Below are 16,145 nucleotides of genomic sequence, written 5' to 3' on the forward strand. Positions count from 1 at the left end.
GAGTCCTTGCAAGAAGACTCCGAGTCTGAGGATGTCATCTCCACCAAATTATGCCACTGGGTTGTGGCATGACAAAGTGGAGGAAGAAGAGGAGGAGGACGAGGTCATTGAACTCGTGAATGTGGAGAGTTCGGTGGAGGTGATTGACCTCGTGTCGGACTCAGAAGAGGAGGAGGACCCGAGTGAGGGGTCCAGCATTCCTGGAATCTTTTGAGTCAGCTTGGGGGCTAGTCGATGTCCTCTTTTTGGTTTTTGATGGGGGCTGTGCATCTGGTGATTTTGTACATGTAGTGGCGATGTTAGATTCCGCCTTTGATGATGTAGTTTGTATGAACTAATTATGACTTAACCATGTATATGAATTGTGTTATTCAGGAAATTGTGAATCAGGTTAAGTTATCATTCGATAACGATAAGTTGATTTTCCGCATTTGAGTTACTTAAAGTGATGTCCCGGAAAAGGAAGGTTTTAAAAGGAAACAATTTTATACAATCTCTTTATTCAAAAAAAAAATTTACACATTTTCCGCAATGTTTTTTAGAAGTATTTTTCGGGGCATTACAGTTTGAATGCAAACAATTCACTGAACCTATACATGGAGCTTGAGGCAATGAACAACTTGAATCATGAAATTACTATGAATACAAGGAGAGTAGCAGACAACACTCCTTCCACCCTCGGGTATGAGTTCATGGGATCTTGCATGATGTGCAAGGATCAACCATCAAACTAATGACATTAAACGAGCGCTTTGTGGGAGGCAACCCACACTGAAGGTACGTTTTTTTAATTCATTAATTTTAGTACTTTAGTGTCGGCTTTAGTGTCTTCTTGAGTTTGGAGCCTTTGTAGGGGATATTTATAGTATCTGCCACACAAAAAATAGATATTTGAACAGATTATGTTTATTACCTGCCCCATTCAAAACAGATATTTGAACCTAGTCCATCTAAGGCATATAAGCCATTTGTGACCATTTTCTCTTCTTTCGTAGGTACTTCCACTGCACTTAATGAAACTGGCCACTTATAACTGGCACATAAACCATGGACACTTCTTGCCTAACCCATGAATTTTTCTTTCTTTCTCTTCTTGTTTAGATTTTTACATTGGAGACAATATAAATTTCTAAACTTGAAGAGTTTTTTGCATTTAGATAATTCATGCATATCATACAAATTTTAATTTTTTAGGTTGAATATTCATATAATCATGCATTGTCATAAATTTCATATCTCATTTATCACCTATTTTATTCTATATGTTGTATGTCTACTTTAAATGAAAAAATATGCATGAACGATGTTTGTTGATCTGTGACTCATTAGAAAAAAAACTTGTGATAAAATAATAACATGAAAGACATTAGATTTGGAAATTTTGAACTAAATTTTGTTTAATAAAAGCCTTTGCTTCATAACTATTACTTAATGTACCAAATATGAGATACTTGGGTCAAACACAATATGAGTTCTGATTTAAATTGACAATTGCATAAAAACCCTTTTTTCTTCATGGGTGCATAATTTTCTATGATTGTACATTCTAGAACTTGATTTGTGTTCGTTTCAAGATTGAAGTTTGTTTGTACGCGTTAAAATGACAGAGGAAATTAGGAGTTTTTTTTACCTTCAACCGCTTGCTATAAACTTTGAAAGCTCATTAGTTGCCCACTTTTGAGCCTGAACTTTACTGATTTTTCATAGCTACTCAAATGAGGGTTTTTGGGTAATTTGTGATGTTTGGTGGAAGTAATGTGAAAGGTAAAGAGACCATGTGTAGTGAAAGAATTCATAAAAAAGTGGGAAAAAAGAAAAGAAATCATCCTTTCTCTTTTAGAAAATCATAAGAATGAAAAGAAAAAAAAAGGAAAAAAAATACAAAGTGTACTAAAATAGAACGGGTTGAAAAAATATGTTGTGAAAAGAAGGGTTGATCGAAAAAAGGATCATATGATATAGGAAGGCGTATTAAGAGAATCTCAATGCTTCAATCGGATGTCTAAAAAGTTTAAGTATTTTGGTAAACAATTGTAAGCCTTTTGAATTATCCTTTCTTTGTTTATCTCACCTTAAATCATTTACATTGACCTCATTACAACCACATAAAGACCTCTTGATTTTTGCATGCATTCAAATATAGTTAGTGGCGATTTGGTCTATAATCAAGCCTCTGGTAATTTACTTTCATGAAATTTTTTGAGTCAAACACTATGACCTTTAAACGCATGAGAATGGTGAGAGAAAAGTGAACCTAATTCATGTAGTTTTTATGATTCAAAGACATAACTTAAATTGAATTTGTTTATGATTGTCTTATCTTGATGTCTGAGGACAAGCAAGGGATAAGCTTAAAGGGATTTGATAAGTATGAAACTATTCTACATTTGCATTGCATTTAACTTGTATTTTAGGACATAATAAGGATTGTAGGATTATTTTTAGCTTGTATTTCTCTTTGTTCAGGTTGAGCGGATGGTTTTGTCTAGATTGTGCAGGTTGGATGGATAAAGCTAAAAAGAGTATAGATTGGATTCAAGAAGATGGAATTTAGTGTTGAGGCTATGCGAAAACCAATTGAAGGGCCAAAAGAAGTCACCTTAGAGCCTGGATCAAAGAGAAGCAACTCGAAGTAATGGTTGTGGATGGCAGATTCTTTTCCTATTTTTTTAGATTTGTTTTGTTGGGCTTAGCACAATCTTTTGTAATTAGGATAAATAACGATTCTCCATCAAGGATAGAACATGTTTTCATTACAATTCTCTAATTTAGAATTTGGTATTCTCTTCTCCATCATGAGTGATTAGTTCCTTTTATTTCTAGGATTGAGGCTATGCCTTTTTACATTCAATAAACAGTTGTTCTTACTTCTATTTTGTTGAGTGTTGTGATTTGAATCATTAAATTGAGTTTTATTCATGTGAGTTATCTGTCCAACAAATTACACCTCTTAGATACATTGGTGAAAGACTGAGAGGTGAACCCAACTATCTAACAATATTGTTATTTAAACTAGAATCCTAAATCACGAGAGTAGTCTTAGAATTCTCGGAGATTTCAAGAATTCACCTTGGTTGTGACAAAGTAATTGGTTAGAAATATCCAAGCAAAAGATTCAATTGTTAATCGTATCATAAGAGTAGGTGTGACTTTAATTGAGTACACTTATCGAAGCTCGAGAGAGAATGAGACAAATCAAAGAGCAATTCACCATCACAACTGAAAGTTCATGAAAAAGAGCAAAATAAGAATTTACGAGTGTAAAGGCGGTAACCCTTATCCTGGGAACTCTTCTTAAATTATATTATTTTCAATTATTTAATTTTTCTAAATTCAACTTTAATTCCATTTTGAGTTAAGTATAAATTAATTGAAATAATTAAAGGAATTTTTCAGTCCTCGTGTTATCGATAACCGAAATTAGCTCATTAAGTCTTTTAATCAAGGTTTTCACAATTTTTATTTCAACAAATATCACCTAAGTTAGTCGTCTCAGCCCCAACGCATTTCCATCATGCCAAGTCCATCGGATAAGCTCAAGATGCTAACTTAGTGATCAAATACAATTGGGAAAATCCCCAAATCTCACTATAATTTCAAGTGTATGGGTAGCCATAGGCTCTCAACAAATCCAATCTTTCCAAAATATCATCTAAGTTAGTTGTCTCAGCCCCATTTCGTTTTTACTATGCCATGTCCTTAGGGCGAGCTCAAGTCAATATCTTAGTGATCCAGTATCAATGTGCAAAACCTTAATTTCAAACTTATGTATTTCCCATATCAATACAATAATCAAGTTATATATATTTCTCAAATTGTTGGACCAGACTGCGACCGGGGAGCCTCCAATCACTTGAGAGTTCCATTCTTACCGGAGTATAGGAAGAGTGTAGAGTCACAAATGAAACACCACATCTTGAACCAAAACCTTAAGGCGCTGGTTCTATGGGCCTTGTCTACTTATAAACTCTTCCACTCCTTCCCGCATATCTAATATGAGACTTCACACTTGAGTAAACCCAAAAGTTTTCCCCTCAAGTGTGGGTACCACACACTTTCTGGTCTGCTCCCTTTAAGTCCATAATGTTAGCCGAACCATTCGCTTCGATACCACTTGTTGAACCAGACTGCGACTAGGGAGCCTCGAACCATCGGGGAGTTCCATTGTTACCGTGGTATGGGAAGAGTGAAAAGTCACAAGTGAGACACCACGTTTTAAACCAAAACATTAAGGCATCAATTTCATGGGTCTTTTCTACTTATAAACTATTTCACTCCTCTCTACATATCCAATGTGGGACTTCACACTTGAATAAACCCAACAATTTTCCCTACATTTTGTCTTCTTTGAGTGTGGGACAGAAGTACAGATGTGATCTCACCCAGTTTGATTGAGTTTTTCTCGTACATCAATGAGCTGAAAGTCATGCTAGGTAAGGAGTTTGACATGAAAGATTTAGGGACTTCTTGGAAGATTCTTAGGATGGAAATTCACAGGGATATGGGAGCTAGAAAACTATGGCTCTCCCAGCAAAGCTATGTTAAAAATATCATAGAGAGATTTGATATGAGCACTGCTAAATTAGTGAGCACTCCATTGGCAAATCACTTCAAGCTTTCCCTAGATCGGTGTCCAAAGATAGATAAAGAGAAGAAGTACATGTCTAAGGTTCCATATGTCAGTGCACTAAGTTGCTTGATGTATACTATGGTTTGTACTGGACCGAACTTGGCACAAGCAGTTAGTCAAGTATGCAAGTACATGTCTAAACTAGGGAATCAACATTGAGAAGCAATCAAATGGATTTTCAAATATTTGAAGGGGACTACAAGTCTCGGTATCATGTTTTGCAGTCAAGAGAGTAAGTCTTTAGTTATTGGTTATGATGATTCATACTATGCAAGATACTTGGATGATAGAGGTCCACAACGGGGTTTGTCTTTACCCTTGCAGGTGGACCAATTATGTGGATATCATCAGTTTAGTCTGTTGTTGTTATGTCCATAACTGAAGAAGAATACATGATATCTAGTGAAACTTCTATGGAAGCCCTGTGGCTTATGGGGATGATAAATGAATTAGGCATTAAGCAAGTTGGAGTTTCGCTGCATTGTGACAGTCAGAGTGCTATCTTCTTGGAAAAGAACCATGTGTATCATGCTAGGACCAAAAATATTAATGTGAGATTTCATAAGATTAGAGAGTTGGTAGCTTGTGGGAAGATACTATTGTAGAAGATTCACACTTCAGAAAATGCAGTTGATATGCTAACCAAGCCGGTTACCGTTAGAGGTGACAAAATTATCCATAATCCATTCAAATCCATCCAAATTAAATTCATCTAAATCCATCCATTAGAGCTAATGGATTCAAATGGATAATCCAATGGATAGTGTTGATAATGGATGGATTCAAATGGATAATCCAATGGATATTGTTGATAATGGATGGATTCAAATCCATCCATTATATCCAATAGATATCCGTGGATGTATCCATTTCAATGGATACTCAATCCATCCAAAAAACAAAAAATTCAAAAAATGATTTTTGCTTTTCAATTCCATTAAATATTTAAGAAAAATAAATTTAAGCAAGTTCATGTATGATTCTCACTTTCACTTCTAATATTTTTCATTTATAAGACATGTGTATATAGTTAATATTAAAAGTTTATTCTAAAGTACATAACGTATATTATGTAAATATGAGAAAGAATGTATGCACTGACTGTGACATTGTATGAGTTTTTTACACTACCACTGCATCATCCCCATTTATATTTAATCAATCATAACTGACTCTTCAAAAAAAAAAATCCAAATGAGTGGTGGATGATGTAATAATTATGTATAAATCTATACACTCGCATTGCATACATATTACACTCTATAAATATTTATTAAAATTTTTACATGTAGAACCTTAAACATCACTAGAATATTATAAAAAAGTGATTGTTTTAAAGTTTAAGAAAGTACTTTTTTAAAAAAATAGTATTTTTAAAATTGATTTTTAAAAGAGTTTTTTTTTTTTTTAAAAAGTGATTTTAAAAATCTTTTCTTGAGATAGTAGTTTTTAAAATAATGATTTTCTTCAATAATGTTTTTAGTTTCAGTAAAAAAAACAAATGGATTGGATATCCATCCAAATCCATTAAAATAAAGTCATGGATGAATTGGATGGATTGCAATCCATTAGATATGGATGGATTGAATAAATTAAAATATAATTTAAATGGATTTATATAGATTGATGAATGGATTTCCATCCATCCATTAACATCCATGTCCAAATCCATCCAAACCATCCATTTGCCACCCTTAGTTACTGGACAAGTTCATGCATTGTCTGAGCTTGCTGAACATTCACTAATGCTAGTCTATGGAACACCTCCAACCCAATGGCGGAAGATGGAGATTGATGATATTCGCCAAGGTAGAGATTGTTGTAAAATGACTCATATTCTCTAGATAACAACAATACAAGTTACGGGTTGGGGCTAATGTAAATGAGTTGGGGTAGATTACTATATATTTATGTTATATAAACCTAATGTAGCAAGGAGAAGAATAATCAAATACAAATCATTATTGTCTAATATTACATAGTGGTAGCTTCTCAATGCTCCCAGGGAAGTAAACACAATTGGTCGAACCTCGTTAACAAATCTCATGTGTTATTCTCTTTTCTCTATACTTTTTTACTATTTGATTGATTGTTCTCAATAAAAATCAATATAACAATTAACTTATATATTTTCCATATTAATACAACGATAGACTTATATATTTTTCATATCAATTCAACAATCAACTTATATAATTCTCATACGAGTACAACAATCAACTTAAACATTTTTCATATCATTACACAATCAATAATATAAAGATTGCAATTAGGATATTCCCAAATTACAACTTTACCACAAATATTTAGACATAAAACAATTATCAATTTTATCATAAATACTCACATGTACACAAATAGAAATGTTCAGAAATCTTTCATGATGATGTAATACCATAAGCGAGTACCTTACATTATGGTACACAAAAATGAATTCATACACATAAATTTTCAATACCATCAAATATCTAAGACTTTAAACATCGTCATGAAAAATATTAAGGACTCTTACATTGAAAATAAGTTTCCATGAGAGTTCCTAATCTACAACATTTTCCGACTTTTGAGGGAATCGAAAAGAAGAACTTCATTGAAATACTCTAAGACCATTATGGTCTTCTCCCTTACCTAGGTTAACGTAAGCTCTTGGTCCAATAAACAAACTAGATCACTTATCATCTCCTTTAAATTTGGAATCTTTTCTCATAATATGCCAATAACAATCAAGACAACAAATCAAATTCTACTTTATCTAAAACTAACAACTAATCTAGCATTGGTCAATAATTTATAAAAATAACATATATAACTACATATATAACTACATATGTAAAAAGCACACATAGTAGTCTATTTTATTATTGAATTAGGGTATAGTATAAATATATTTTTAAAACTAATACTACAACAATTTATCATTGGCGAACAAGTTAAAAATAATCAAAATCACTTCATTTAAGATAATTAAATTTCTTTTATAATAATATAATTCTAAAAACCACCATAAGTTTTGGTAATTTAGAATTGAATGATAAACTAACAATCCATTACTTTGCACTACACTGGAATAGCAAACAATAACGCTTAAAATTGTTATTTAACAGCGTTTTTGTGACGCTTTCTATATGAGCACAGTAGTACATAAGGTTATACTCAACAGCATTTTTTGTAGCGCTGTAGAAATTAGACATTTAACAGCACTCACTGAAGCGACCGTTGTTAAATGTCTACTTTCTAACTAAGACAATATATCTTTCAGACATTCTATCAAACACATGGCAAGCATGTCCAACTCCACCACATTTACAATAGATTTGTTAAATCACCAACGACTTCAACTACATAGCCAAAAACCTAGAACGTCATAGCTGCATAACTTCACAACAAATAAAGATCACACTATTAGTGAAGATAAAAACAAATGAGTTAAAATAAGATAACAGTTTACCTTATGCTTGAAGAAGAGAACAACCAAAAATCGATAACTTCACAACAAATAAAGATCACACTATTAGTGAAGATAAAAACAAATGAGTTAAAATAAGATAACAGTTTACCTTATGCTTGAAGAAGAGAACAACCAAAAATCGATAACTTGTTTGAAAAGAGAAACTAAAAACAAAAGAGAAAAAAAAATGTAACTTATGGAGAAAAAGAAATGTAAGAAAAATAATAAACTGAGTGATATGTATTATTGTGTGTGGTTTTGTTTTTGAATTTAAAAAGATTTCCGCTCATGGAAGAAGTGCTGCTAAATATATGAAGTATGATCTTTAACGGCACTTATTGAAAATGTGTTGGATAGATATATCGTAGATCTGGTGACAACATGGAATAGGGTTGTTAGCTTTATGATTCTTTTGGATGCTTATAATAGAGGTAGATAGCATCAAAGAAAAAGAACAGGAAAAAACTGGTATATGCATCTTTGTCTATCATATAATCCCTTTTCGAATATCTTAAGTGTTCGTCTGCGAGTTAAATTTTGGAAGGGAAGAAAGAGATTCAGAACTATGAAATACATTTGTGGGATGACTATGAAGTACTTGTATGGAAATGATAGTCCCTTGTTGACAAGATTGTATGAAACTTTGTAGCCAGATGTTGACAAGATTATATGCAACTTTGTCTATTTTGCAAGATTTGGTGAGTACTTGTATGGAAACGGACAACATCCCAATATTTGGAGTTGAGAACAGGTCCTCCAACATTTTAGTGCAACAATATTTCATCTAATACAATATTAACAGGTCAATATTGTGATTAAGCAAAATGAATACAAATTTATGCTCTCTTTTGAATTCACTAATACCCAGAAAACAAGTTCAAAGCAAATTTATGCTCTCTTTTGAATACAATGATTGGTAGAGACATTGATACATGAAAAAACATGTTTAGTTACACATTTCATCTTGGCACATGTACAATATTTTGGTTTCCTATAAAGAACCTATGGTTGTCCTTTCTACTATTGAAGCAGAATTAGTAGCAGCAACAAGTTGGGCTACACAAGGAGTATGACTAAGGAAAATTCTTAAAAGTGTTGAATCAAAACTCAAAAGGAAGTTTTGTGACAACAAGTTTGCTATATTTAGAACTAGTGATTAAAAAGATTCCACAACATTAGAGAATTAGACACTAAATTAATTGTTGATCTAGTAATTCCACTTTTAAGAATAAGTTGTTGATATTTGTAGAAGATAATAAAGTAATTCCTGGTATAAGGATATAAATTATCTCTTCCAACCACTAAAATTGTGATTTATTTAATTATTTTCTACAAAAATACTTTTAAAACAAAACAAAACAATACATATGTCATACTTTTACTGATGAGAGGAGATAAATTATCTTATAATATGATAATAGAATTTATTCTCTTTGTACAATACCTTTAAAAGTAGAGTTATTTTACAAGTTGAAGATAATGATTGAAATGATACTTCTTGATTTAAGGGAGGCAATTTACAAGATTAAACCAAGATCATATTTGTCACATATCTATGACTAAGATAATATCTTCTATTTATCTACCATATGCATTAAGAGTGTGGATCCATGTACTCTAAGAGTAAATTTAAACCATTAGATGTTCATAGAATTGATGGTTAGAATGAGGAGTAAGTTATAAAAACTTACTCTCGTAGTAAGTTATAAAAACTTACTCTCGTAGTAAGTTATAAAAACTTACTCTCGTAGTAAGTTATAAAAACTTACTCTCGTAGTAAGTTATAAAAACTTACTCTGGTAGTAAGTTGATCCTCTTCATGTACCAATTATATAAGTTGTGAGATAAGATTCCATTTTTCAGTTGTTGCCTCTTATTAAATCTTCTTATGAATCCTTATATTTATGTAAAAATGACAAATATCATTTATAAACCAATTATTAATAAATAAAATATCATTCTTTATAACATATATTAATTATTATTATGGATAAGAAATAAATTATTCTTAATAAATAAATTATCATTCTTAATAAATAAATTATTTTCACATAATATTTTCAATATTTCTGCACTTATTCGATAGCTTTGCAATACAATCAAGATTATTAGGAATATAAAAGTAGAAGTTTTCTTCTTTTTTAAAGATTGACGTGATTGGATCCCAAATCTGAAAAAACATTAATATTTTTATATATAAAAACACGTTACTTACTAAACTTGTGCTCCAAGTTTCCTCTCACAACGCATAACTTTCACTCCCTCAAACTTCATATCCACCAACCCCTCCGCCATGAACGGTGGTGGAGGAGACTTCACTCCGCCACCTCCGACCAACGGCGGCGAGTATCTCCTCTCTCTCATTCAAAATCCCCACAACCCACCTCCTCAATTTCATCAACCACCATCACAACCACCGCCACAACAATTTCCCACCACCACCGATCCCGCCGTTGCATTCATGGGCCCCACTATCCACGTGTCATCCCCTTGGAAAATCAACGGTCCGGATCATCCTCAACAATTTCATCATCATCATCATTATCTCCCTTACCAATCAAACTTATTCGGGTTATCCCATAACCCGTTTCCACCAATTCGCGACGATTATTCTTCGACCCAAATTTCCGTCGCTAATGATCTGAGAAAGTTAGGGTTTTTCATTGAAGGGAATAACAACAACAACATTAACATGGTTGAAGCTTTGCTTCAACATCAAGAACTGAAGCTAAAGTTTGGGTCTTTACCGATTGATAGTTTTGCCCCTGATCCTCAATTTCAATATGATGTTGGTTCCTTGCTAAATTTGAAGTTTAACTACAATGGGTATGGTAGGAATTTGCATTTGGAAAACCCTAAACCTAACCCTAATTTGAGTTCCAATGGGAATGTTATTGAACATGATAGGATTGGGGTAATGTTTGGGAGAGTGAATAGTGATTTTCATGGTGTTGGGAATTTTAGGTCTGAACCAAGTAGAAGTAATGATCAATGGGGCTCCGGTACTAGACGAAAGGGTTCCGAGGTTAGTTCTGATGAATTGGTTGTGAGGAATGAGAGTGTGCATGCTATGGAGGAAGTTGCGAGGAGAGGCAGCAATGTGGGGTGTGAAATGAGACTTCCTGAACACCTTGATCACCCTGGACCACCCTCAGGGAGTAATCTACATTTGGTCTCGGCTTCTGATATAGAAGAGCCTAGGTCGATGTTCCAGAGTAATGTTGTTGGAGATGGTGTTAGAGATAAGTTTAAAGGAGATGGTAGATTGAAGATGGAGGATGTTGCTGACTATGGTAGAGGTAGTAGTGGTGGCAGCGATGAAGTTGATGTCCTTGGTGAACAGTTAGGTGATTCATTGTTGCTTGAGGATGTCCCTGAAGAGAACAATAACTCGAAGCAACAGCGTCGGGATAAGGTCAATGCATAACATTTGTTGATATTATTTATAACTAAGGATTGTCATTTATTTTCAAGAACTAAATTTTGAATTTCATTGGATTACTTTCAGTACCTATAATTTGGTAATAAGATCATAACATGATATTGTTGATACCGCAGTGAAGTTTTTTTTATTTTAAATTGGTTCGAACTTTGAAGAACTGTTTGTGGAATAATCTTCGGATCTTAATTTGAATTTTTCATTCAGCTTTCATGTGCTATTTATTCATTGTTTTAGTGTAAAAGAAATGAATTCTTAAAGTTATGCGGGTCACTTACAGCATTTATTATCAGGATGCCAGACAATCAGATTTAAGAGGACAATGGCTACTGAGCCAGCGAGCGAGAATGTATAAAAGGCAGATGATATGTCGGCGTGACATAGATAGTCTAAATGTTCCTTTCCTTTTGATGTATCAGTCTCTAATACCTCCTGATGAAGAAAAGGTGAAGCAAAAGCAATTATTGTCATTATTGGAGAGGTTAGTTATCAAGGAGTGGCCAAAAGCTCGACTTTATCTCTATGGATCATGTGCGAATTCATTTGGCATTTCCAAGAGTGACATTGATGTTTGCCTTGCTATTGAGGAAGCACACATGGATAAATCTAAGCTCATAATGAAATTGGCAGATATTTTGCAATCAGATAACCTGCAAAATGTGCAGGTTAGAAGATTTCTATGCTCTTAATATTACTAGTATTGCAATCATGTATCCTAGTGGTTTGCATTCATTTACCCATTAAGAAATGTTCAACAATTTCTCAAAATCATGAGTTGCATTTTTAATCCTGCTAACAGATTTTCGTAAAGGAGATTTAATGAGTAACGGCTTTGACTTGCCTTGCATGAGGAAAATTTGGAAATTTGCTATAGGAGATTAACATCAACTTTGTATCACTTCTATTAGTTTTGTGTGATAGTGTACATGTGATGGCGGCTATACCTGTCTCCTGATTTATGGTAGCTGTCCCAATTTCGTCCTGATTTTTAGCTGTTGCGCCCCCTTTCAGGGCATGTTAGACATTTCTTGTTCTTTTTTGAGTCAAATCTATTTGTGTTATAAACCAATCTCTTCTCCGATCATTTGTGCTGCCCCACCCTTTGTTTTGTTCTCTCAAACCTTCTTTTTTCATATAGCAGATTGCTTTTCCAGCTAAGCACAACTATGTTCTAGCAAGCCCAGTGACATTCCAGTGGTCAGAGATCCTCTCCTTTTGTTTCCCATAGGCTTAAACTTATCCCACTAGGTGGGAGTTTCGTGCATTGGGCTGCCCTTTTTTGGGTTGTTTGTTATTTGATTGTTAAGCATTTATATATGTATAGTATAAATTATTTATCTGATGCTTGTAATCTTTGTTTTAGTGGTCATCCATGCTTCGTAATTTCCTTTGATGATAGAAAAGTAACTGCAAAAACTTTTCACTTAAAAGTTCTATTATTTCTCACCAAATATAAGAGTTTTTGTCATGGATGTAGGACTTAATGCATGTCAATATGATATTTTTTAATTTACAGATTGCTTATAAAGGGAGGGTGTATAGAGGAATAACAGATAACTCAATTAAGACAGAAGAGAGGGATAACTCAATTTGTTAGTTGATAATTACGTATATTAGGAGAGAAGTTCAATGATAATTTTTTTCCGAATAGTCAAACACTGTGGTCAGTGATTATGAAACCCAGAAAATAAACTGAAGTAATAAAGAAAGAATATGAAGTCGATTAATAATTTTTGAATCTGAAACGAAGGATTTTCTGACTGGTTCTATTTTTTTTTCTTAGAGGAGGCTGCTGGATTACTACTCATGAAACATTCATTTGAAGTAATTTTAAATTTAATTGATTTTTTTAGTCTTTAATTCCAGTTTGTTATTTTGTTGACAGGCATTGATACATGCAAGGGTTCCCATAGTAAAGCTCATGGATCCAATGACTGGTATCTCTTGCGACATATGCATTAACAATCTCCTGGCAGTTGTAAATACAAAGCTTCTTTGGGATTATTCCCGGATAGATGCAAGGTTACGGCAGTTGGCATTTATTATCAAACATTGGGCAAAGTCAAGAAGAGTTAATGAAACTTACCATGGGACTTTATCTAGCTATGCGTAAGTTAGCTTCCGATGCTATTCTTGTCCAAAAAGATGTCGCTTTGCTTTCGTCATCTAGTTAGGTTAAATTTGCTTCTTAATATGTATAAAGATCAAAATGGTTGCTATATGATCAAAGGGATAAAGTGCAAAGAATGAAAAGATATCGTGCCTTTAAAATAATAATTGTGCAATTATATTTATAATTTCAGGTATGTCTTGATGTGCATTAATTTTCTACAACAGCGAAGACCTGCTATCCTTCCATGCTTACAGGTGTGTACTTCGGATTCCATTTTTCGGTTCCTCCGTGCAAAATATATCTGTATGTAGCCTTTATAGATTAATCGTTGTATATGCTACTCATGTTTCTGATGTACCCTTCATTTTGATCTGAACACAATGGTCAATGTGCACATTCTTTAGAGGAAATTTAATTACACTACCAAGACTGCGGATTTTCTTTTTACAATCGATTAGAGGGATATCAGTAAAAGTTATTACTTCATTGTTAAATTATCTGTCAAACATGGGTACATATTTAATATGTAAAACCATGACAGATGAAAGTTCTGAAGTAAATATTGGATACACCATCGAAAGTGCATCGATATCTATAAACTGAATAATTGATATTGGTGCATTCTTGGAGAATTAAATGCAGTAAAGCATGTCATCTAAAAATGATTTGGTGGACGACTTCTAACCCGGACACTGTCTTTTTATATCACTTGATTTGGAGAATTAAATGCAGTAAAGCAGAATAATATATTTGCAGCATGCAAAGCGAACGTAGTTAAATCTTCCTCATCAAGCATGCCATCCATGGACTGGAATAGTGTTATAGCTACATCTTTTTTCAAATTAATATTGTATTTTTTGATAATTACTATTTCCTATATAGGAGATGAAGACAACATACTCTGTGACTGTGGACGATATCGATTGTTCTTTCTTCGATCAAGTTGAAAAGCTGTATGATTTTGGACACCGTAACAAGGAAACTATTGCGCAACTTGTGTGGGGATTTTTCTATTATTGGGCATATTGTCATGATTATACAAATGATGTTATATCTGTACGTACAGGAAGCATAATCAGGTAAGAGAACTTGTCATGTCAAAGTTCCTATCTTAGTGATTCCATTGCTGGTTGTTTCCTTTTCTTCACATAGAAATTGGTTAATAAGTGATATAATGATCCATCAATACTAACTACTAAGCATTGAAATGAACATATTTAGCATTTTCACATGCAAGCTATTCCATTTTCTCTTCTTACTATTCACACTTCATAGCGATGTTGTTGAACAAAATAAAGAAGAAAAATACAAAAAAGAAAGCAAACTTTCAATACATATGAAGCAAAGCTTGCTTTTAAGGTCAAGCATTCAATAAATATGAAGTTTCATATTGGCCACTATCTTCACTTTTTTCCTTGTTGCTTTGTTCAATAAAATCTGATAATTCTTTTCTAGACATAGGGTCTTTACGCTTTATTTGTACGCATTATTTGTATGCAGTAAGCGAGAGAAGAATTGGACAAGAAGAATCGGTAATGATCGCCATTTGATATGTATAGAGGATCCTTTTGAAATGTCTCATGATCTCGGTCGAGTGGTCGACAAACATAGCATCAAGGTTTTGAGGGAAGAGTTTGAACGTGCTGCTGATATCATGCAATTTGATCCAAATCCATGTGTTAAACTTTTTGAGCCCTATGTTCCTAGTTGATTCATTAGTTTGTTATGAATATAGTTATTTGCAGGTGGGGTTAGAGATGGCAAAATGGGCCACTTGGCCCGTTTGCCCGCGCTCGCAAATGCCTGCAGAATTTTAAGCGGGCACAGGCATGCCTCATTTCATGTTTATATGTATATCTATTAGGGTTTTAAATGTCATTTAAATATGAAGTCCTTGATCTTTTATTCAAAAGGCAAGAATTGGTGTTATGTATGTGATTCCAATAATATTAATTGGCTAGTCAATATATGTTATATGGTGATGGCTAAGATGGGTAGGCATTGGTGCCACTGTAGAATCTTAGTATTTTGTTTGTGACAATTATGTGATGAGATGTTATTGTTAACCATTTTCTTCTTGTGGTTCAGGTGGTAGTAAATTCAATTATGTACACATGTCTTAGTTATATTGGGGGTGTACTAAGTGGAGAGCCTAAATTGGAGAACTATAACACCTAAATTTGAGTGTTAAATGAGTTAGGTTACTAGAGTAATACTAAGATTCTCGAGGTTTGGATTGTCATTGAAATATTAAAAAGGACTTGATTGAATCATCTACTTTGATGCAGATTACAATTGGATATGGGTTTTGCATCTCAAGATAGAACTCAACCTATAATTGGACAGCTCATCTCTATAGTTTCATGGAAGAAAGTTGAAGTAATGGGAGGCTCATTACTTCAATTGAGATAATTAAAAATTATTTTACATTTTTGGTTGGAATTTTATGAGGTTCTATAAAAAAAGATAGCGAAAAAAATGATTCCTAAAGTTGAGACTAAGAGGAATGTATAAA

General features: G+C 33.3%; 1 protein-coding gene across 2 annotated transcripts; it reads left to right on the forward strand.

The window, feature by feature from the left end:
• On the forward strand, window positions 10,299-15,544 carry LOC109350565 (UTP:RNA uridylyltransferase 1-like). 2 transcript variants are annotated; one of them, XM_019591796.1, is made up of 7 exons: window positions 10,299-10,458; window positions 10,492-11,493; window positions 11,811-12,182; window positions 13,403-13,626; window positions 13,821-13,884; window positions 14,513-14,709; window positions 15,131-15,544. In XM_019591796.1, exons 1-7 carry the CDS (start codon window positions 10,372-10,374, stop codon window positions 15,339-15,341), a joined length of 2,157 nt encoding a protein of 718 aa, XP_019447341.1. In that variant the 5' UTR covers window positions 10,299-10,371; the 3' UTR covers window positions 15,342-15,544. The 2 variants fall into 2 exon arrangements, with proteins under 2 accessions (XP_019447341.1, XP_019447339.1); XM_019591794.1 differs by having other exon boundaries at window positions 10,299-11,493.

Source organism: Lupinus angustifolius, chromosome LG01, assembly GCF_001865875.1.
Source record: "Lupinus angustifolius cultivar Tanjil chromosome LG01, LupAngTanjil_v1.0, whole genome shotgun sequence".
Lineage (NCBI taxonomy): Eukaryota > Viridiplantae > Streptophyta > Magnoliopsida > Fabales > Fabaceae > Lupinus > Lupinus angustifolius.